This window comes from Arvicanthis niloticus, chromosome X (genome assembly GCF_011762505.2).
Source record: "Arvicanthis niloticus isolate mArvNil1 chromosome X, mArvNil1.pat.X, whole genome shotgun sequence".
NCBI classification, from domain to species: Eukaryota; Metazoa; Chordata; class Mammalia; order Rodentia; family Muridae; genus Arvicanthis; species Arvicanthis niloticus.
The window spans coordinates 113,892,244-113,917,163 of record NC_047679.1 but is presented as its reverse complement, the minus strand read 5'-3'; the positions used below and the strand labels follow the sequence as shown (position 1 = coordinate 113,917,163).

At 38.7% G+C, this 24,920-nt stretch overlaps 1 protein-coding gene across 6 annotated transcripts in view; it reads right to left on the bottom strand.

The window, feature by feature from the left end:
* Positions 1 to 24,920, bottom strand: part of LOC117694457 (integrator complex subunit 6-like) — a 54,261-nt gene that overhangs the window by 6,472 nt on the left and 22,869 nt on the right. For 3 of the 6 annotated variants that reach the window (XM_034485372.2, XM_076918585.1, XM_076918586.1), the window contains 12 exons: positions 23,535 to 23,684; positions 22,798 to 22,887; positions 22,384 to 22,567; positions 21,999 to 22,127; positions 19,629 to 19,792; positions 16,588 to 16,740; positions 12,819 to 12,951; positions 8,007 to 8,101; positions 6,894 to 7,004; positions 4,450 to 4,668; positions 3,113 to 3,236; positions 1,059 to 1,201 (listed from right to left, as the gene is read on the bottom strand). In XM_034485372.2, the coding sequence (XP_034341263.1) occupies positions 1,059 to 1,201; positions 3,113 to 3,236; positions 4,450 to 4,668; positions 6,894 to 7,004; positions 8,007 to 8,101; positions 12,819 to 12,951; positions 16,588 to 16,740; positions 19,629 to 19,792; positions 21,999 to 22,127; positions 22,384 to 22,567; positions 22,798 to 22,887; positions 23,535 to 23,684 (1,695 nt within the window). Of the gene's footprint in view, positions 1 to 1,058; positions 1,202 to 3,112; positions 3,237 to 4,449; positions 4,669 to 6,893; positions 7,005 to 8,006; positions 8,102 to 12,818; positions 12,952 to 16,587; positions 16,741 to 19,628; positions 19,793 to 21,998; positions 22,128 to 22,343; positions 22,568 to 22,797; positions 22,888 to 23,534; positions 23,685 to 24,920 lie in introns of those variants that run through there. The other 3 variants (XM_034485373.2, XM_076918587.1, XM_076918588.1) reach the window with 3 other exon arrangements.

Below are 24,920 nucleotides of genomic sequence, written 5' to 3'. Positions count from 1 at the left end.
ATGCCTGTCTGCCTTGACACTCAGAAAGTGAGAACAGACAAAAATGAGAGTCAGCAATACCTTATCTTAGATAAAACCTGCTATCATCATAGACAGCCCAATAATGTGCCTTATAACTTGGAAAAAATCATGGCAAAAATATCTTTCTAAAGGATGTTCTCCCCCTAGTAACCATACAAAACAAGACACAACATTTTAACCGAGTCTTTAGTACATGCTCAGTAGTAGTCTAAACAGCGTAGATGTATAACTCAATACCCCACAAAGCTCTGTCAGTTTGGTGCAATCATTATCTCCAGTGTTACATGAAAAAAAAAAAAAAAAAAAACAAGGCACAACAAAAAGATTTTTAAAAAATCATTAATTAACTAAGGGTTGGCATAAGTTGGAATACTTTTTAGTTCAATTTTATGAGAGAGATAGCGAATGTATCCATGATTTATATCCATGTTCACCTATAGAAAGAAGTGTATAGCTATAATCCCATTTCTTTTCATCATTAAATGATCAAGTCAGTAATTCACAAGACACACACACCCCTCATATTTAGAACTCTATAATAATTCAAAGTGACACCAAATAGTACAGGCATGGTTCTAGGGACATACACATAACTATTTCAATAGAGCAGTAAAGAGCTGATCGTGGAAATGGATGAAACACTTGGTATTCTCTATATCAAAAGAAATAGTGTGTAGTCGTATGAATAAATATGGAATGTGGGTCCAGAAAGATGTAAACTCAAATCCTGTCTTTGTCAACCATATTACAGTGATTTGACAGCTAATTTAAGCCTAGGTTTCTTCTTATAGAGTAGATGCAAGCTTTCAAAACACCTCTGGGTGCAAACACCATCATTTAAAGCACCAAGTCCTAGTATATATACAACAAAAGACAGCTATTATTTTATTCAGCTAACACAATTTGCATTAGGAGACTCCACTTTCAATCCACACAGAGGTTTTGGTGTCATATTTACTTCTGATTTGTGTACATTTGGCTAAAGCAGAAAGAGTTATAGCAAAAAAATATCACAGACACAGAAATAGATATACTACCTTCTTATCTTGCTTAAATGGGTTGCCAAAAGTATGCAGACGTTTCGGTTGATCTGGATCGAGTTCTCGTAGTGGAGAAGCCAGCATCTTTAGATATTCCTGATAGTTACCCATTTGTGCAACTGGGACACTATGAAGTGAATCTGTAAAATCACCGGCAGAGAAACTGATAACAGCTGAAGTATATGGATATTGTCATAGCAGTCTTAGCAGCATGTAGCTCGGCATTATAGTCTGAAATCTTAAATCTAGTGTTTTGGCATCTAGTATCATCTTTGTTTATATGAATCAGTGGTCTACAGTTACTATAGTACCTACGGGCTCACTTCACAAGGACCAGAGTAACTTCATCCCAACACCATTTAAGAATGGGCTGGCTTCCTGTGTACCCCTACTTTGTGCCCTTCTCAGCCTTGAGCAGAGTGAACAGACCTTGTTTGCCACACAGGACCTTAACATCGAGGTGAAGTCAGCTGCTTTGCTTACACTTGCAACTTCCTGCAAGGACTTAGAAGAAGAGACTGCCCGCCGAGCCTACTTTGCAATATAATCCAGCTGAACGGAAGGATGGGTTTGCTGGGCTTCCCCTACATAAACTCAGTGCTGAATATTAAACTTTGAGCCTTGATCAGAACCTTTGTCTTGGCTTCATGCTTCTCTTGCCCCTCTGTCTCTTTTTACATTTCTAGCCCCCTTTCAGGTACCCAGTTCATCCATGGCTGCTGGACGGCTAGACCACTTGAATTCAAAACCCTGTGTACTTCATTTTGAAGCACTTAGACTCCATGGTGTTCTGGTATTCTTTGTTTTCTAAAAGAAACAGGATTTATTTTCATTTTATGTGTATGTTTTGCCTGCATGTATGTATGTGTACTACATACACACGGGGTGCCCGCAAAATCCAGAAGGTGTCAGACAGGGGGAGCTGAAGTCATGGGCAGTACAAATGTCCATGTACAGCCACCATTGTAGGTACTGGGAACTGAACCCGGGTCTCTTCTAAGAGTAGCCAATGCTCTTAACCTCTGTGCCACCTCTACAGCCCCTCTCTCTGTTATCTGGAAAAGAGTCTCACTTTATAGCCCAGGCTGGCCTCAAATCTGTAGACTCCTCCAGCCTCAGGCTCTTGAGTGCTGAGCAACCATGCCCCTCTTTATGGTACTGTCTTGTCACGCAGAGCATCTTGGTTAATGATCTTTCCTTCTGAGCATTTGATTAAATACATTTTCTCCATTCTCTCTCTCTCTCTCTCTCTCTCTCTCTCTCTCTCTCTCTCTCACACACACACACACACACAGACACAGACACAGACACACACACACGTATAATGTCAGAGAATTGGCTAGGGGTTTGTTCATCTCTTAAAAAACAATTTTTCAAAGAGTTATTTATCTATATATGTGAGTACACTGTAGCTGTCTTCAGACACACCAGAAGAGGGCATTGGATCCCATTACAGATGGTTGTGAGCCACCATGTGGTTGCTGTGAATTGAACCTAAGACCTCTGGAAGAGCAGTCAGTTGCTCTTAACCTCTGAGCCATCTCTCCAGCCCCTGACCCCCATTCATTCAAAATTAACAAAATAGGATAAAGAAACACTGCAAACAGCCCCAATATTCCTGGACATGACTAGAGTTCATTACTCTCATGGAGAGCAGGTTTTTACTGACTTTCATCATAGCAGGCTGGACATAATCGATGTCTGAATATACAGGTTTGGAAATCTGTCAGACCTAAGCTCTGGCACTTTCCAACCTGTTCGAGCAAGCTATTGAAATGCTTCCTCTTCAAATGGGCATGGATCAGTATGTGTTTCCTGTGATTCTGAGGTTTGCTTGAATGACCACATAGAATAACGGCACCAGTGGTCTGGGATGCTAATTCCTACAGGCTTGCCTTAAAACTTGAGGGAGATGAAAACTGAGGTGATGTGGAGTTTGAGTGAATGTGAACTTTGTACACATTAACACATTACAACATCATTCTGCAATAAAGACTTTTCTCGGAGTTGTGTCTGCTGTTCTAAGGAAAAGTAGGCCATTGTTTAGTTACCTTCATCTTGTCCAACAATAAACTTCCGAGTCTGCAGTAGATTGGATCTCATTCTGGTCAATTGGTCTAAAAGTCCTCTACGCGGAATATCGTAAGCATTTCTATATGTCTGAGGTTTCAAATCCTATTTCAAATAGAATAATCTCAGTTACTCCTAAGGCTTTTAAATAGAGAAATGTAATACCTAACCCCCTTAAAGTCTTACTGAAGAGAACAATATTTAATACTACTGGGTGGAGCCATTTTTTTCCAGTAGGAAACTTCTAGTTATTGTTCTGAATGCTAACACACCATAAGTCATTAAAGTCACCGGGAATTATCAGTTTTCAAGTATATTATTTAAAATTCCAAATTCTAAGATTTATATGTGCCTGTAGCTGCCTTGCAGTACCACTGCTTGAAACCTACATCTCTTCCCCCAGCAGACAGTGAGGCAGAATGCAGCCATCTCCCTACAACCTTGCAAGTGCTGACTGCACACTGTGCAGAACTGGCTTAGCGCCCGGCGGCAGTGCCCTTGGAGCCTGCTTCAGCTCAGAGCATGGGCCAGGCTGCTAGAGGCCAGGGACTGAGAAGTGCAGAGATGCTCTGAGCAGCTTCACTTCCTCCAAGAGAAAGCCTGGGGCCAGAGGTGTCATGTGGTCTGGCTGAGGCTTTCTCCAAGGACTACCAGCTACTTCTGTCATAGGTACTGGATGTGCACAGGATCTGCCTGCCCACTGCAGTATCTTGTCCAGTTTACTACCCATTCCTACCAACCAATGTATCAAAAAAAAACCCTATCTTGATACCAATGTATCTTATACATCTAATGTCATGCTTGTATGTGCTGGCAAAGTAATCTTAAAATGGCTTTGTTAATAATTACTAACCTTGCTGGGCAATGGTGGCGCACACCTTTAATTCCAGCACTTGGGAGGCAGAGGCAGGCGGATTTCTGAGTTCGAGGCCAGCCTGGTCTACAGAGTGAGTTCCAGGACAGCCAGGGCTACACAGAGAAACCCTGTCTCGGAAAAAAAAAAAAATACTAACCCTAAGCCGTGCCTGGTGGTGCATATATTTAATCCTAGCAGAGGCAGAGGCTGAGGCAGGTGGACATCTGTGAGTTCAAGACCAGCCCAGTATACAGAGCTAGTTCCAGGACACCCAGGGTTACACAAAGAAACTCTGTCTCACAAAACCAAAATACTACTACTACTACTAACAACAACAACAACAACAATAAAAACAACCCCCAAAATAGGCCATTGTTTCAAACTAAAGCAACACAGACAACAAAAATGCTAGAGCAAGTGAGGTCAAGTGAGGTGAGCCTGGCTTTCAATGTCACAACTTACCTTGTTTAGGAGCCCCACTTGGAAGCCAGCAAACTCTTTGGTGTTCAGTTCTGTGAGCCTTGCTGTGCTTTCCCCTATGAGTTCTCTCAGCAGTTTTCTAAAACTCTTATTGTGAGCCAAGGCTAGGCCACATCCAGAATGATTTTTCACTTTGATACCAATTTCCTGGGGGGGTTTCTTCCCCACTGATGCTAGAATTCTGTCTGACTCTAGTTTGGTCTAAAATGGAAGTACAGAATATGTTATGAAAATATCTACCATATCATTTTATTCTTTAAGAAAAATACTTTTAAGAACCCCACCAAACAGTTTTCATGTACAAATCACAGAAAAAAACAGTAAGTGAATCTCCCTATGCTTCTTCTACCACAGCAAACACAGAGGGGACTGGAAAGACAAAGGACTTCATGCAAAGTGTCTTTTGGAGTGTCAAAACTATGAACGACTCATGGAGAAAATAGAAACCATGGGCAAGAATTTCATTCATAGACACAAAAAAGTACATCTCCTTACTGCTAAATCTAATCTAAATCAACTCCTTTAGTTTGGATCCAGACACATGGATTTAAAAGTTTGTACTTATACATGTAAAGTATTATTTAGATTCAGATCATATAGATTGGTATTATATCTGAAAACATTAAAAATTATGATTTTTAAAAAATATCAGATTATCCAGGAAGTCTTATAAAACCAAAGCTTAATTGAACAAATATTACTAAGCAAATGACTTTTAATGTCTACTCAGTAAGTTTATCACTAACATTGAGAAATCTCCTTAAAAGACATTTTATCAATTGATTTTGCTTGAATGAATGAAAGCAGGGTTTTTGGCATATTTTGTGTTTTAGATACATCTAAGATGGTTCAAGGAACAATGGTGACATAGATATTAAATTAGTAATTAGAGAATAAAAAATTAGTAAAAATTACTAACAATCTTTTCCTTTTCTAAAACATAAAATTCCACTAATGTTCAATAAGCCCCCAATAAATTTTTACTTTTTATGGATTGGCCAGAGATATTTATTTTCACTAACTAACTTTGGAAAAAAAATATATATAAATATGAACTCAAGCAAATTTTTAAGTCATGAAATATGAGACAGAAGTAGATAAAGGTTCTGTTTTCTTGAATGACCATGAAAGCTCATTCAATAAAAGAATACAGTGTGTCCCAGAAAGTCCCAGCACTAGCATTTAGTTTCAACTCTGTTCACTTTCCTTCCTTTGTGGCCATACCTTAACAAAGCCTTAAAGGCCCAACATAAACATCAAATTTAAAAAATATCAATAGATCAATAAATAACCAAGGTATTTACAACAACAGTCTATTAGCAGGGAGGCCTGGGAGTCAGGGGACTTGTTAGGTCAAAAGTCGGGGCTTGCCTTTGTTTTCTTTTGCACTTATGAGCATGCTAGAGTAGTACGCTCTTGTGAGCTTTAGAATGTGGGTTTAAGTTTTTGCTCATTCCTAGCAAGGCGTGTCAGCATCCCAATTATGGAGCCTTCCAGGGCCCTTAGTGAAATCTGACACTTTGCTCAAGACAGTTTTCTAAAGGCCAAATTTGCAAACATGCCCAGCTTGAAATGCTGTAGTTACTGCAAATGCTACTCCCTACCTAAAAATGCATTTGTGAATAAGAGCGGAAAGCGGCTGCATTCATTTATCACACAACACAATTGTGTGGCCGTAGTGCTCTAGCAAAGAAGTTTCCAAATATCTCCATCCTACAAGAATAGTCTAGGTAAGAGTGAGAAATATGATAAGGAGGGGTGAGTGGATGATGGGGTGCTAATAGAGAGGGGCAGGCAAGGGACAAGTTGAATAATGGTGAATGAGGCAGGGTCTAAAGGGAAAGATGACGGGCAAGAAGAGGGGAGGAAGAACTCCACTCTCCAGGTCCCTTGGGGTCTATCACCCTCCAGGTTGAAGAATACTGGTCTCATGTGCCCCCTTCTCCAGGGAAAAGCAGGCAGGTATTTGTCCAAGGGCTAGCATTCGAGTAGAAGAACTTAACATGCTGCCTGAAAAATCGGGCAAGGTATGGAATCACACCAGACCTTGATGTGCTGACTTACAAAAGGGCGATGCGCTAGCCAAGTGAATCGAGGAGAAACTAGTTGGAGGACAGACAAAATGTGACCCACAAGAGAATCCTGTTAAGCCTCTGCCCCTCTTAGGCCACAAAATATCAGCCAGCATATGGGCAGGACAAAGTGGCAGGCAGAAGGAGAAATGGCACAGCATCCAATGATACTGACAGACCCTTAACGGCATTTAATGGTAAAGCTAAAAGCCATAGAGAATCACATTATTACTAATCCATAAAGTGTAGAGATATATACACATTTAATTTGAAAAGTTACAATTACACTAAAGAATAAGGAAATGCACTTCTGAGGGCAAAGGATTTTGGTTTGTTCGTTTTTACCAATACTACCTGTTGGCTGAGTTTTTTAAGGTAAGAGATAACACTGTAACTAAGTCCACAATCTAAATTATCTGATATCAGATTTGGAGCTCCCATCATCCTTAGTGCTTTCTTTAATGGCTATAAGGAAACAAAATACACAACAGTAAGAATAGAATAAATCTTAAATACTCAAAAGTTCAGTTATAAGGGGCAAGGGGACATGATTCATTTCTTAGAAGTCAAGGTGCTGCACATAAAACCAAACATGGAACATTAAAAAGTGGCAATGAAAATAGCAGAGAAGTAAGGAGCAGAAAAAAATCAGAAGAGAGTGGGTAAGAAGAGCCAGTAGCAGCCAATGCAAACAAGTACATTGCTTTCAGTCTTAATCCCCAACATCAATCAATTCCCATTGCATCAACTTTGCAGAGCCCACGCTTGCCATGGGAAATAGCAACACACCCCACTACCCCTCCCAACAATGGTCCCATTGAAGACTCGGCCTTTTAACCTCTAGAAACGTGGCATTAAGTTATGACAACGACCTCTGAAATGGCCTTGATCATCTTGCTTACATGATCAGTTCAGAATCATTACACATAGTTTTCTCAAAGTATAAAAACCAGAATGAAGGCAAGCCATATTTTCTTTTCCTTGGATCCTCTCTAATGCGAATGCTTCCACATCATGTTGTGTCAGGGATGCATTTAACTGGCTATAAAGAACTATAATTTCTTCCAAACTTTGTTTAAGGTGTGAAATGCCCACTGAGCTTCTAGAGTTCAAAAGGGAAGTTGGTGTACATGAATTGAGACATTATTTTTTTCTTACATTCCAGAATTACAATTGGGTAAGGTTAGTTGTAATAAGAGAAACATAGATGTGTTGACAACAATGACCATGGCAGTTAAAAATAAAGGAAACAGAGAAAGACAATGCTCTTTTGTGCCGCCATGTCACCTCTAAACTCTTGCATACAATTTGAGAAGACAATGACGACACAAATGTTTGTAAAGTAAAAAGATAGTTATCTTCTTACAGGGGTAAAGCTTTTGATTCCTTATTCCTTATGACAAGAATCATCAGTGACAGTTTATATATACATATATATATATATACACATACAAAAAAAATACATACTATTAAGTAGTACGGAGGCAGAGTTTTTAAGTAGCTGTCAAAAGCCTGTCGCCACTTCAGATTTGGCTTAAGCTTGTGAACTTTAAACAAGTCATCTGTAACACAAAATCAAGCAATTATGTTAGCCTAGAAACAGTTTGCAAGCTCTAAAACTGAACAGCTAACAACCTGAAATCAGATATTATTTACATTAGATAAATATTTATTTCATTGGCATTTATCTGACCATTTTTCCTGGTTGTTATACCTACCAAAGTTATATAAGATGGTCTCCAACTTATAACAGGTCAATTTAGGACTTTAAAAAAAAAACTTAAAGATGGGAGGAAAGTAATGTATTCAGTAGCAACCACATTTCAACTTTTAAGTTGTGGTCATTCCTTAGCCTAGTGATATAAGATACAGAACTTTCTCCCAATGCTATGCAATGATGATCTGCACTGTAGGTGTAGTACAGGCATTTTTGGACTTAAGATACGGCTTATTAGACTTAACCCCATAATAAGTCAAGAAGCATATCTATTGTACTTATCTAAATAATGAAATAGATGATCAATTATACATTCATCTTCCATTTGCTAAGCTTATATGGTATAATATTAAAATATAATACTGATTTGGATCTGCTTGAAATATTTTCCTCCTGTGTTATGTATTAGTAATTCTACTATAATTTCTCCTGGGGGGGGGGGAATCCATAGTCACTGGTTGACAAACTAATGTTTCTTTGGTTTAAAACCAGAGGGTGGGCCAGGCACAGGCCTTCAGCCGCAACAGGGGCAGGTGGATCTCTGAGATTGAGGCCAGCCTGATCTACCAAGCAAGTTCTAGGACAGCCAGGGCTACACAGAGAAACCCTGTCTGGGCGGTGGGGGGTGGAGGGGGAAACCAAACCAACAAAGAAAAACCATAGAGGGTGGGGCCCAGTGAGATGGCTCAGCAACTATGGAGCTTGAAGTCAAGACAATCCCTCAGAGCCACATGCTAGAAGGAAGAAAACAGATTCCTCTGACTTCCACACAGATGCTGATGTGTTTTAAAAAAGATAAAGAGATAAAGAATATGTTCTGTGGGTGTGTGGAGAGGTATGGGAAAAAAGGATGTCTCAGTGGGGCCCATGCAGAGACATCTCTTCCTCCTTAGGGACCAGTCACACACCGGTATAGTATAGAATAGTTTATTCAGGGCATGGGGAGGGGAGCCAGGAGGGTAGTAGAGGGAGAGAGAGTAGAGGGGAGGGGAGGGGAGGGGAGGGGAGGGGAGGGGAGGGGAGGGGAGGGGAGGGAAGGAGAGAAGAGAAGAGAAGAGAAGAGAAGAGAAGAGAAGAGAAGAGAAGAGAAGAGAAGAGAAGAGAAGAGAAGAGAAGAGAAGAGAAGAGAAAAGAAGGCTGGCCATAACCAAGTAGAGACAGGGGGAAGGAAGGGGGGAAAGGGTGAGGGAACAGGGAGAACCAAGAGGCAAGAGAAGAGCAAGAGATCAAGAGAGAGATGAGGGGGAAAGCAGCCCCTTTTATAGTGGGTCAGGCCTACCTGGCTGTTGCCAGGTAACTGTGGGGGTGGAGTTTAGACAGAATGCTAACAGATGCCATGGCATGTGCATGCTCCCAGTCTTGTTTTGTTTTTTTTTTTTTTTTTTGAGACAGGGTTTCTGTGTAGTTCTGGCTGTCCTGGAACTCACTCTGTAGACCAGGCTGGCCTCGAACTCAGAAATCTGCCTGCCTCTGCCTCCCAGGTGCTGGGATTAAAGGTGTGGGCCACCATTGCCCAGCCCCAGTCTTGTTTTCATTTGTCCTTTTTTTTTTTTGAGGTAAAGTCTCACTGTGTAGCCTAGATAAGGTTTAAATGTACCTAGCCAGGCTCGGTTCATTCATCATCCTTCTGCCTCAGCCACCCAGTTGCTGGGATTACAGGCACACACCACCACATCCGGTTTAACAAGCCCCTTGAGCATCATGTGTACCCACAGAACTCAAGGTATTTACCTTAAATATGCAGACATTCCTTATCTTTTAATAGTTAAATACAATTATTTTAGAAATCTAAATATACACATTATGCATACTGCATGAAAGCTTCCAAACACCCTCTTTATGTCCTTCCATTGTGAGAAAGAGATTTCTAATTTAATAATTCCAACTGGTCTCCGCAGCCATCAACATCTATCTACCTGCCGTACCGACTATAAAGGCAGCATTAGTACCAACAGATCCTCTACTGTTCTTTAAGCTTCATAAGGTAAATATTCTACTTAAGAGGAAAAAACACATATATTCTCCTCAAATAGGTCAATTCTTGAAGAGGCACTTTGCTTAAGAAAAGTAACTGTAGGGGCTGGTGAGATGGCTCAGTGGTTAAGAGCACTGACTGCTCTTCCAGAGGTCATGAGTTCAAATCCCAGCAACCACATGGTGGCTCACAACCATCCATAATGAGATCTGATGCCCTCATATGGGTGTCTGAAGACAGCTACAGTGTACTTACACTAAATAAATGAATAAATAAATAAATAAATAAATAAATATACAACTATGGAGGCTTAGCTACAGAAAGATGTTTAAAAAAGAAAGAGAGAAAGAAAGAAAGAAAGAAAAGTAACTGTATACTTTTTTCTTTATTGCCCTAATAAATTATTTACTCTTGCTGAAACAAATTTCAATACATTTACAAAGCCATAAAAGCAAGTCTTTTGTTCTTCTCCTATAGGGTAGAAGAAAGAAGAGATCAGAAGCATCCCTGACTAAAGCTCTCAGGCCCTTTACAGACCATTCCCATCTTAACAGGAAGCAGTGAAACCCTGCTCTACTGTGCTGTTTCTTGAAGACACTTGGCAATTATGTGGAAATCTACAAGAGCTGGATGTAGCTCAGTAGGGGAGCTTGCCTAGTCTGCTCAAGAACTTGTATTTCATCCCTAATATTTAAAAAACTGACAAGAAATAGACTAAAGCATTTGGCACTGTTAGAAACAGTAAGGCAGTAAGGATGGAGCTGGAAAGATGGCTGAGTGTCCTTATTTGTCCTTGTATGTCTCCTTCCTTTCCTACAGTATAACATCCTCCAGCACAATGCCTATACTTAGCATCAATGTCTTTTTTATTAAATTTTTGTTTTTACTTATTCACTTTACATCCCGCTCACTGCCCACCTCCCAGTAGTCCCCTCCCACAGTCCTTCCCCCATTCCTCCTTCATTTCTCCTCTGAGTAGGTGCCCCAGCAACTCCGTCTACCTCTATCCTGGCACTTCAAGACTCTGCCAGACTAGGCACTTCCTTTCTCACTGAGGACAGATGAGGCAGCCCAGCTAGAAGAGCATATCCCACATATAGGCAACAGCTTTAGGGATAGTCCCTGCTCCAGTTGTTCAGGACCAACATGCAGACCAAGCTGCACATCTGCTACATATCTCTAGCCTGTGTATGCTCTTTGGCTGATGGATTAGTCTCTAAGAGCCCCAAAGGTCCAGGTTAGTTGACTCTGTTGGTCTTCCTGTGGAGTTTCTATCCCCTTCAAGTCCTGCAATCCTTCCTCCTGTTCTTCCATAAGAGTCTCCAAGCTCCAGCCTCTAGCAACAGTGTTTTGTATACAGAAATTTTATTCAGGGAGCAGATCCTACGTTACATGCTTTTGTCACAAAAATAATAATAATAAAGAAAACCTTTGAAAGACATGAATAGGGCATGTTTAGAACATAAATTGTAGTGCTGTTTCATTATGTATAGCTTTTTGTATGTTAATCCTAGTGCAATAAAATGGACCAAAAGTATACTTTTCTTAACATTGTTTACTGTCTAAATAAAAATTACACCATTTTCATTATATATTTGTGGAAACTGAGATCATAAAGACATATTTAAGATAGGTGAGAGATTACACAAAATAGAAGCATATTTTATTAGTAATCTGAGAAAGATTTATTTGTTTCTATTTATGTGCATGACTCTTTTGCCAACATGTCTGTGCATCATGTTCATGCAATACTCTCAGAGGCCAGTAGAGGGTGTCATATCCTTGGAACTGGAGTTCTAGGTAGTTATAAGCCCGGGAAGCTGCATATTCTGGAAGAGCAGCAAGCCCCCAACCCCTTTATTTGTAATCTTAGTATCCTCTATCATAGATCAGATATTTTCTACCAGTAGCAACTATTACAAAGAAGATATGTTCAGACTGGACTAAAAAATAAAGTAGCTAAACTATACAGACCAACCATGCTGATTTATTTATGATGACCTACTTTTACATTTCTTAAATATCAACAAAGTACTGCCTTTTAAACACATTGTACTTTCATAGTAGTACCATGATCAAATTTTGTAAATGTTTCATCTTTTAAGCAAAACATTTAGAAACTCTCACAAAAAAAAAAAACCCTCAAAACTTTACAACTAGAAGGGTGTCATGTAGTATGTATGGTATTACTATAAACAGATACTGCTATTCAAGTAATTCCAAAAGATATCTGACATGGACCTACGGCCTTCACAATATGTACACACATGAGCATGTAAACACACACACACTAGTTTTCTAGGGAAGTCAAACTCATCTACAGCTAAGGCAAACATGGAGAAGGGAGGGTGATTAATAGAGCGTGCACTTTGAAGAACAGCAAACATCAGGTATCTATGTCTTCTATTTGATGTACAAACAAAAAAAAAAATTGAAAAGAACAAAGCTCTATCTTTCCAAATCTGTTTTGACACACTTACATATTCTGGTATTGATTATTCTCTGATGGCATTTGAAATGCTTATTTTATCTACCTAGCACTTCTGCCACATTTTAAAGATTATTAAGTAGCACATATTTTACTCACCTAAAAGAGGAAGTAAAACTGGGTAGTTGTAAGGCATCACAAAGAGGTTTACACAAGTTAAAGTCGTACTAGCTTTTAAATAACCAAATGGATATCCAAGTTCATTGTATTTTGAACTGCTGGTAACAAACACCTAAGAGGAACATGAAGCAATGTAGTTATGGCAATAATCATTTTTACATAAAGCCAGACGCACGGCAACACCTCACAGCACCATCTGTGGCACAGCACTTCAAAAAATAGACTAGGTAATTTTGCATAGGGCTATGTAAAAATAACGTGCTTAAATATGAATATTCAAAGTATAGATACTCCATAATTATATTACAAGTGAAACTAGATGATATGGTGACCACTCAGAGACCCCAGCACATATCAGTAAGACCCGGATATTTGCTTGGTTAATTGCTGCTAAAATAGTATTCCAAAAAGAAAGGCCATTTGTAAGATTATGCAAGCCTTTCTCACAATACTACTATTGTCTTGAGTTTTCACTCAATAAATAAGTATAGAGTAACCTATTAGTAGACAGAAACTATTGTCAATTTCCCGAGGCAGCAAAGAGATGCTTTCTTTCAATCTGGAATGCATTTTCTTGGCTATATCAAACTTAAAGACTAGAACATTAGTTATATTCTTTTGATTCTCATCTGGTATGTCTTATATTGTCAGCTTCCATACACTTGATATACTGTGCCAGCATCCTCCAGCTACCATGCTTTATCTGTGTTCCTTGTTTAAATTCTTTAGTCCAAATGAGGACACCAGCGCTAACTTTTAGAGACCTGGTTCTATTCCTTCCCAAAGACCTTTGTTAGGGTTCCCTTAACAACAGCCATTTATCACACTAGTTCTTCATAATAGCAATATCACCTGAGTTCAGGAAATTCTTCTTAAATTTAGTTATTATGGAAATATAAGGTGTAATGCTGCATGCCTTTAATCACAACACTCAGGAGGCAGAGGCAGGTGGATCTCTGTGAGCTTCAGGCCAAAGTAGTCTATAGAGTGAGTCCAGGACAGCCAGGGCTATGCAGAGACACCCTGTCTTGATAAACAACAACAAAAAACAATCCTCCACAAAAAAAAGAAATTTCTCGTATGTAATTGATGACTCCATAAAACACAAACAGTGCTGAAAATGATTCTTCTAGATTTTTGTTGCAATTCAAATTTTAAACAGGTAACTATAATAAGAACAATACATCAAGAAAAACTGTGTATGTGTGTGCGCACGTGTGCATGCATGTGTGTGTGCATGTGCGTGCAGGTGCATATGTATATACAGGTGCACATGCATATACATGCGTATAAGCCTAGAGATTAATGTTGAGTGTTGTCTTCAAATGCTCTCCACATTATTTTTGAAACATACTCTCACTGAACCTGGAGCTCAACACTTCAGCTGCCCTGGCTGGCCAGTGAGCTCCTTCCTGCCTCTACTTCTCCATGCTATAATTAAAGGTATATGTAGTCGATGGGCTTTTTTTTAAATGGGTAATGAACTGAAGTCCTCATGAATGTGGAGCAAGTTCTTTACTGACTGAGCCTTCTCTCCAACTCGATTCAAACACCTTCTCTACTTTGGTTTTGAGGAGTTTCCTGGGTCTTGGTTTATTCTTTTTTTTTTTTTTTTTTTTTTCAATCACACAAATCAATCAGATCAAGTTAGTATGAAGTCAGGACAGGATGATGGCATTTGAGATGCTGTGAAGGAGTGGAAAGAAAATTTAAGAAAAAAGGTGAGATGTATAATTTTATTTAACTTTGTGGTAGAAATTCAAACCTCCTATCATTAAGTTAGTCTTCTATTGTCCACGTTTCTAGAACTTTAAGGATAAACAAGTATATGGCTTGGTGAATATTCCAGAAAAGGAGAGGAGGGAGTTGCTGGTCCTGTTCTGTTTCTTGACCTAGCTGTTGTTTACATTATAAGAAACCCAATTGTGCGCCTTTCTGGTTTCTTACCCTGGAGGAGGAAACATTCTGACTTCTGACAGAGGAAGGTAATTTTAGCTGTCTGGATATAGAAAAATACAAGTATACAGTATGTAATTGTTCTTGTTTGACTTCTGTTCAGTTCTGTAGTTAAAATTTTGTTTCTTAACTCTTTCCACCTGATTTAAGCCTGTTCCTCTTCTTTTGAACTAGCCTTAGCATCTTGAAAGAATTCAAGTAGTGTGTATGTACCGTGCATTAGTGATTTCATATTTTAGAACAAAACAGATGGGAGTCTGAAACTTCCCTGTGTCAATAGAACCCAAAACTTCCTGCCTGCATGCTATGTGGTCTTATAGTTCATGTCTTATAGACATACTTATAATGTAAGACTTTTTTGCTGTATCCCCAAATAAGAAAGCTGTGACTGTCAAGTCTAGAATTTAACAAGTCAAATTCCATAGGTAACTCTGCTAAGCAATGAGCAAGTCTTTCTTACTGCGGTACAGTACTTGGAAAAACCAGTGAATGGTATCTTCTGCACTTGCCTCATCTTAGAAAATTCCCAGTCCACACATCAGTGGAGCTTGTATTAACAAAACCATATTTTAATTGCATTATACTCATACAGAAGGTTATCTCAGAGTTTTTGCTTCTTGGCTCAAAATATCCAGGACTTCTCATTTGTCAAGTTCAAAATAAGAGCTGAGAGTCTTGATCTTACCTGAATCGAATCACACCCTATAGTTTAATGAGTCTTAACCTGGGGAACAGATATGAACTTGTCTACCTAACCACAAATCCTCAAATACATGACTTCATCAGACTCTACTTCCATACATGACAATGTACACTGCATTAATGCTTCCTACCTTTCTAAAATTATTTTCTTGGCTGTGTAGTTTATTTTATTGCATTTTTAAAAAGACACTATAATTATCACCAAATTTGAAATATTTTAAAATAATTTTTAAAAGATCTTTTAATTTATTCTATTTAAAGTTTAAATTTTTAAAAATTTATTTACTTTTATTTTATGAGTGTTTTGTATGTATGTATGTGTATATATATGTATATATGTATGTACACCACATATATCCCTGATACCCACAAAGGCCAGTAGAGGACATCTGATCCCTAGAAGTGGAGTTATAGACAGCTGTGAACTGCCCCATGCCACATGAATACTAAAACTGAATCTGTATCCTTTGCAAGAGCATCTCTTCAGGCCCTATTTTTATTTAAAGTATGTGTATGTGTGTAGAGGAGTATGTGCATGTATGGTAAATCCAGAGGTGAGAATGATGCCATCAGATCATTGGGGGCTATAATCACTGGAGGCTGGGAGCTACCTGATGTGAAGAACAGAACTGAACTTGGGGTCTTTGTAAGATTAGAATGCAATTTTTAAGGTTCATTTATGTATATCAATGTTCTATTTGCATATATGCCTGTATGACAGAAGAGGGCATCAGAGCCCATTACAGACAGTGGTGAGCTACCACGTGGTTGCTGGGAATTGAATTCGGGATCTCTGCATGAGCAGCCAGTGCTCTTAACCACTGAGCCATCTTTCCAGCCATAGCATGCATTTTATGTTTGTTTTTCTGTGTAGCCCTGGCTGTCCTGGAACTCACTCTGTAGACCAGGCTGGCCTCAGAACTCAGAAATCCACCTGCCTCTGCCTCCCAAGTGCTGGGATTAAAGGCGTGCACCACCAAGTCTGGTCAAAATGCATTCTTAACCATTGAGCTATCTGTCTAGACCTACCCTCCCCAATGTTGAAACTTTTATAGACAATTCCTAGATCCCAAAATGATTAGATAAGTACCTGCCAGCAAGTATGAGGAGATTTTCTTTCCAAGATGTACTGAGTTAAGGGAGACGGTTCAAGTTCATATTTGTCAAAGGGAAGTTTATCTATAACCATTGGCTCACAATCGACACAGGAAAACCTCACAACAGGATGTGATGTTCGTGGAGGCTAAAAAGAGAAAGAGAGGAAATATGATTGGATATCAAGCAAGCTCACAATTTTAACCATTCTGAAAGCCCTGTTATATTTTTGTCAAACCGTCACTAAGATACAGACTAGTATTCAAAAGTTTTTAGAGCTTTGAGAATCCCCAGTGGCTTCCATGGGGGGGAGGGGGTTGACTCAAGTTCTTCACCTCTAACCTCTACTTAGCATTAGGAAGAGGGAAAATAAGGTAGTCCAGAGCTAGAATTTCAGTGAAACATGATCTACGTTACTTAGGTTAAAGTAACCCTTACATCCATAGGATAAACTTGCACTTCAAAATCCATTTTGTGACCTTTAAGCATTCCCTGTATCATAGATTCCTCTGTATCATAGGGTGGAAAATTGAGACACCACTGGGCAAGGAGAATCTTGGTCTTTTTCTGATGAAGTAATGGCAGAGCTCAAGCCACCAAGAAGTAAAAGAAAAAGAGCAAAGGTATGGAAGGGCAAGAGACACAGTGAGAATGATCTGGGCACAACTTCCGGGGCACAAAGGGATTTTACAGCATTGTTCATACCCTCAGGTTTGCTTTGAATAGCTAAAGCTGAGGGTACTTTTGGTGAGACTTCAAAGGCCTGAGTGTTTGGGGCACCACACTAGAACAACAGAGATTTTATCACTGGGTTTGTATAACTAGAGAACACCACAGAGACAGGAGGACAGCAAGGCTGAGAGATGTTTTTTTATCATTTATAAACTCATAAGATGTGTGAAACAGGACAAAACCAGCTCTCCACTGACCTTCCACATGTGGGGGAATGGTAATATGAACTGTTTATCAATTACTGGAGTTTCCATTATTGTAGCAGTCCCTTATTTCAATTTTAACCAGTGTTGTAAAATGTTTCTGATTTCTTAGCTGTGAATTCTTTTAAAACATCAATAACCACCAGAGTAAAACCCATAAATCTGTCACTGAGACATTTACTTAGGGGTTTGAAGGGGCTAAGAGCTGACAGGTTTGCCTCCTTGGAGCCCTAGAAGAAAACAAAGAAACCTTTTCCCTCACCCACAGAAGAGACAAAAAGGTGTGTAGTTTTTCTGAGCCTTCCACAGCTATTCCTGCCTGCAAATATAAGAATCCAAAAGTGTAGCCCAGAAGAAAACACAGTTCAGTTTGGAAATTTCTAGAACTTAAAATACAGATTATCTGAATGAGGCAAGTAAAGTATTTGAGAAGAGCAATGATGTTTGTACTCTGCTTCCTCAGACACAGCCCACACATGAATTACTTGGGCTTTCTTTACTTCAGAATAGGGAGCAGAATGTGTTTCCTATAGCCTCATGTTTTCCTAAATGCTGTCCCTGAAAAAGTCAATTTCTCTGTTACTAAGACTAACTAGAGCATCCAACTCTCTTTCCCAAATGCAGATACCAAAAGACAAACCTTTGCTTAGAGATAATTTTTTAAACATTGCACAATCACTAATCATTGAAAAGTAAATGGCTCACCAGGGCATGCCTATAGGTACTTGAGAAGCTGAGTAAGAAGGACTGCCCGTGAGTTCAAAGCCAGCCTGAGCTAGAGTGAGAACCCATCTTAAGAAAAAAAGTAAAACAAATGTTAATTCCTATGAAACAGAGTCACTTGATTAAAAACATGGCACGAACTGAGATGTCCATCAGTAGATGAATAAATGGCAAAAAAAATGTATATATAATGGAATTTCCGCCATAAAAATTAAATTCTCAAATTTGTAGGATAATGGGTGCAACTGGGAAACGCTTTATTAAACAAGGTAACTCAGGCTCAAGAAGACATATATATGTGGATCCTAGTGTGTCTACAAGAGAAATACGTGTGAGAAGTCACACTGGTTTTTATAGTTATTTATCTTCTTGTACACTAATATTGACAGTAAAAACTACGATCTCTCTCTCTGCCTCTACTACCTTCTCAACTCCCCGTCCCATGTCCCTAAATAAACTCTATTCTATACTTAAAAAAAAAGATCACATTTTTTCCATTTTATTTTCCACAGTAAAATAGTCAATGTAGGGCTGCACCTGCCTAGACCATGTGAAGCACTAACTCCCAATATTGCTATGAAAAATAAAAATAAGAAAAGCAAACACATAGCTAGATAGATCATAAATACAAATGCTACTTGGAAAAATGTATCCTTTAGGGAGGAGAAAACATTAAAAATAATGACCTCCTAATTTGCTTTCAAACACATCAAAATAGCCATATTCAAAATATATAAACTATATTTATATATTTGGTCACAACTTCCGAGGCCTCAAAGGGATTTTACAGCATTGCTCATACCCACAGGTTTGCTTTGAATAGCTAAAGCTGAGGGTACTTTTGGTGAGACGTCAAAGGCCTGAGTATTTGGGGCACCACACTAGAACAACAGAGAAGCTATTTTATCACTGGGTATCAGATGGCAGAAGCAGGAGGATATCTGTGATTTCAAGGCCAACCTGTTCTACAAAGAGAGTTCCAGGACAGCCAGGGCTATACACAGAAACCCTATCTTGAAAAAACATACATACATACATACATACATACATACATACATGCAAGCAAGCTAGCTTTGGTTACACACTCAGGCACACTAAATAAATGTAAAAATAAAAAATTAAAAGCAATGCTTTAAAATCCACATGGTAAAGGCAACAGTACAAAAGACAAAACGGTATGAAAACATAAAGACCATTCATTCCTCTCCCCTGCTTTAAGGTACAGACCTAGCCTTTCAATAAGAGACGGCAACCAAAAGAGTGGGTATCTGCTTGCCTCAGGCACAGCTTAAAAGCCTTAAAGTCATTTTTAAAAGTTTCACTGTCATGGAATTAAAAACCCAGTCCAGTGTTTACCCTTTTAATTTATAACACTTACTAGTGAAGGTAAATTCTGTTCTGGCCAAAATGATTCTGGAATTGGCCAATGTCCAACAGGAACACCAGTTTTAGAATTGGGTCGTACGTAGATGAGTTTATGACAACTATGCCATGGCTGAGCAGCAGATAGGTTGCTTGGCCTGCACGAATCCATCAGTGTGTCTACAAAGAGAAATACATGAGAGAAGACACAGCTGCTTTTCACAGTTATTTATCTTCTTGCACACAACTTTCAGTTTCAGGCAAAGGACAAATTAAAACCAAAAATATGGTTTATGTAAAATGAAGGACGGAAGAACAGTGACCACCCAAGGATTTCTGCTTTCCCTCTTGAGACAATTTTAATCTAATTTTCCCTTTAACTCAACACCTCCCACATTCTTAATCTACTATGAAAATATGAAGTTGTGTGGAAAACTAGCACAAAACTAGTTTTATAGTATGTGTGACTTGGACAAATAAATTAAACACATCACAACACAATGGTTGTTCAAGAGTTCAGTTACCAAATTAGGCAGATGAAATCATTTGTTCCATGGATAGTCTTTACGTTTTGGGGATCTGGCAAAATAGATTATAAATTCCATTTACATTTTTGCTCTAAAGCCAATGACCTCAAAAGCAAAACATACACATTCCAAATTCACTTGAAGAGAGAGGACATCTCTGTGACATAATCTGTGTATATATAGGGGCAGGGAATGTAAAGCAAATGTCTCAAGGTCGTCATGGGAGAATTCACCCCATGTTTTTCCATACACCGTTACAATTCTTTGTAATCTGGCCACATAGTAATATATCATTAATGCGTTTTAATTATTTAAATTAAGCTTACTTCTTTTGCCTGTCCAAAACAAAAACAAAAACCCCTTTATGCCATGATTTGTAGTTTAAATTATAAGTAGGAAGGATATTTTACTATCATTTTTCTTGATTTACTTATTTTGGTATTATTTTCAACAAGTCATTACTTCAGGCCAGGAGATTCTTTTAGTGATTCATAGGCTCCAGGAGAAAGATGTAAATACATTTGAGAATCCCTCTAAAGTTGGGCTCACACTAATGGGGATGCCTACCTTTCTGAGCTAAGTATTATTTACTTTTATCAGATTCTTCAAGATTAAAAGAACTTTGGATAAAGAGAAACAATGGAGCTGGAAAGAATACCTAAGCTATTTATATGACAACAAATCCAACTAGTATTGCCATCTGGAACTTTCCCACTCTACTCATGATAAGGAAGTAAACACAAAATTATGGGCTGGGCAGTCAGTTACTAACACACCCTTCATATATTGTTTATTTAAAGTATGCTGTGAAGCCCCAGTCTTCTTTGGCAGATATTCTTAACTTAGAAATCCAAGAAATTCCTGAAATTAGGCATAAAACTATGTGTGTGACTTAAGTCCTTTCCTCCAGGCAAAGGAATCTCTATTTTGTGATAATTTCTCAAAGGGATACAAGAGCCAAAGAGTAAAATAAGTCAAGAAACACAAGATTCATTTCTTTTGACAAAAATGTATCACTTTCTGCCATGTATAGCGGGGTCCTTTTAGCCTTACCAAAGGGAGTCAGCTCAAACAAAACACCATGATGAAATCTCAGTCTCTCTCCCTGTCCCTGTCCCCCCCCCTCCACTCCCCACCCTCCATCATGTCTGTGCACACAGGCATGCTAAGAGAAAGGAGAATCAAGAACAAGCTTTAAGGCAATCTTGCACTGTGTTACTAAGGCATAACTTAGTCCCCCTGATCCCTCTGAAACCCATTCAGAAACATCCACTTGACATGCCATCTGGAGATTCAATATGGTTTAAGCTCCTTATGCAAAATTAGCTATGGCTTCTGTATTTGTAGATGTCAAAACATACTGCAGTTAAAGAATGGTCAAGAAAACACCAAGAAATGACCTTACAGAATACTGTAAATTCCTGAATAAACATACACACTCTTTTCCTATGGGGTGGTTAGTAACACAGATTTCATAAAGATAATTTAGCTCTTGGTCATCACAAGCTCCAAATGAGATCCACTTACTCAAGTGCTACACTATAGTGGATATCCAAATATTTTGGGAGCAGAGAAAAGGAATGAATGAATGTCATCCAGAAACTAGGGTCAGAGAAAGCAGAAATTTTCTCAGGGAAATGTTTGACATGAAATGAAGGTTACTAGAATTTGGCCACCTGACACATGCACGGGCAGTGGTCATACATTAGTTGTCTTGATGGATGCTCTCAATGACTGGAATGCAGATGGCTACTGAAGATTCTACTGCATGATTGATGTCTTTTCAATCTCAGATCATTCTCACACATAGTATTTATGGTTTAAAAAGTTGTTGCTTTAAAAGAAAACGATTACTGTACCTTCTCCAACAGGAAGTGGATCCGGTCCTGTTTTTTCAAAATTAATAACTACACCACTCTGTACTTTTTGAACTAGTGATTCTAAACACTGATTTAACATTCTTTGTGTTCTCACACAGTAGGAGCGACCTATGCCAGAGAGAAAAATAAAGAGCTCACCATTTGGTCAAACCAAATACTGGTTCCCAACACAAGCATTTGAAACCCCAAAATCCAATTTAGAACCATCACAACTGCAGTAGCAGGAAAGTGGTCTGAACTTATACAGCAGAGATCACAGATTTCAGAGGCAAGCAAGCAAAGGCTAGCTAGGGCATTTAGTAAGAAACAACTCTACATTCCTACCCACAGTTCTTCCTTCAGAGATATGACACAACACCAGTACCTCCTGTGACCTCGCACATCTGCGTGATGGCCGATTCATCACTTGGGACACTCCCTAGCTGCTCTGGTTCAGTAGAAGCCACTCCAGGCAAACGCAACACCAGGGCAAATAACCTTTGATCCCAACGAAAAGGTTCTTTGGTTAGTTCACTTCCAGGCAGAGGAGAATTCAAAGGAAGATGAAGCTGACAAGGCAAAATTTTAAAAGGTTCAATATAGCAACCCAGATCAAAATGAAGAAAGAGTTAACGGGTTTGCTTCGCTTTCATGGAATTCAGCAGAACTAAGCCATCTCTCAAGGACTACCAAGATAGATTGTTGCAAACGTTATTCTTAACTAGAAATACATGCCTCCCACCAAAATAGCTGTATGTTCTCTGCTATTTAAATGAAATTCAAAGAAATTATATCTCACCTCTTCTTGAACGCTAGCAGTACTTGTTAACTTGTTTCCATCTGTGATGGTAATTAAAATAGACGGCTCTAAAAAAAATGGATTTCTCCCCTAAAATATATTTAAAAAAAATATTAGAGCTGTGTAAAGTAGACAATTGCTCTTACACTCCTACATCTGCCTTACCAGTGATCCCTCAAACATGATCAAGTTTTCCTTAGTATATAAGAACTAAAAGCCTCACCCATACTCATGAACTAGTTCACCTGAGTTAACATCCTGGCACAGATTGGGGGACTCTGTAGCATATGCTCTGCAGCTTGGACAATGTCACTGGGGATACTGTCCAGGATAGAAAAGGACAATGATGGCAGGAGCAAGTTCTTCTCTGCCCTCCCCCTTTTTCGAGAGCTTAAAAAAAATTATCAGATTTGGGGAAGGGGAGAGAAGAAAGGACACAGAAGATTTCTCTCCAACTGTCTTCTTCCAACATTTTACAGTACCTTTTTCATTATACTGCCACATTTCTGATTATTAAATGATAGGAGTTTCATTTACTATATAAACCATTGATTGATGAATTGATATAAAGAACCAAAAAAGTTGGGTCTATTTAATGTTTTTATGACGTGTACATCTAAAAGGCACATGCACCTCTTTTTGCTTGATACTATGGGTGCCACAAATCTTGCCCAATTTTGCACTCTTACCCCAAGTCATCAAAATAAATTAACTGTATTTACTCAAAAAATTGTTACCTGTCCATAATTGTCTATTCCAGATATTAGTCTATTGAGATTTAACAAATCAAAGGAGGATCTTAGAGCCTGACCAAGAGTTGTCAGTCCAGAAGCCTGGAGATTTTTCAGTTCGCTCATGAATGTGGCATGATTTTCCTTCCAACCAGCCTGAAAAGCAAACATTGACAAAGAAATTCTCAATTATACAATGAATAATATAGAGGACAAATACACACCAAATAACACAGTATCAAAAGTCTGACAAATTAATCCCTCTTTAAACTAATTCTACTCTATATCTTGACTTTTCAAGTGGAACCAAAGTAAATGGTCACTTTAAAAAAGTTCTGCCAGCTTTAATGATTAAAGACAAAGAAGTCAAGCAAACAACACAATCATTCATGACAGCAGGCAGGAGGGCTTTGTTTCAAGAAGGTATTCTATACTCAGACTCAACCAAACCTACTCATACATGCAGGCTCCCTCAGGTTACTAGTGGAGTGATGAGAGAATAAATTGTGTGTGTGTGTGTGTGTGTGTGTGTATCTTTAAAAATACTGTCCTGGTGTCCTGGACAGAGAAAAGGGCTACTGAATGTCTGAATTACATGAATTTTGATACTCAAGATTCTTCTTGTGCAATAGTTTCACTTTTAAATGACAATAAAGAATTATATACGTAGTGGGACTGGGGAGATGGCACAGTGGAGAAAAGCACCTGCTGATCTTGCAGAGGACTCAGGTTTAGTTCCAAGTATATATATTGGGTGGCTCACAACTGTCCCATAACTCCAGTTCCTAGACACCAACACCTTCTGGTCTCTGGTACAACTGAACACATGTGGTACATATACAGATAAGCAAGCACACATAATACACATAGCTAACATAAATAGATAATGGATAGATAGATGATAGATAGATAGATAGATAGATAGATAGATATAGATAGATAATAGATAGATGAAGCAGAACCCTATTTATTTGGAGACATCCTATTGGCACTATTAAAGCTTCAGAAGGTCCCAAATCTAGAATAAGAAGGAAAAAAAAAGGTTTTGCAATGAGGCAACTGTTTCTGGGCGCTCCCAGAGGCTATAAATAGCAGCAAAGAACCAAAAATCTCAAGGTTAACAGCCAACTGTTAATGCTCGTTATCAATACAACTACAACAAATAGTATTCTAGTTTCAAGGTCTCTCAATAAACAATAAGACACAAAGGATAAAAGAACAAATGACTAGTGTGGAGATGAAGGGACATTAGAACAAGCCTGAAGATGATACATCCCATTGATGCAAGAAGTAGAAAGAAAACAGTTCCTAAAAGGATAAGTCTTACTAGAGAACCACTAATAATATTATTATTGCTCTAGATATAAGGCAGAAGTCAAGGCTAATGGGATA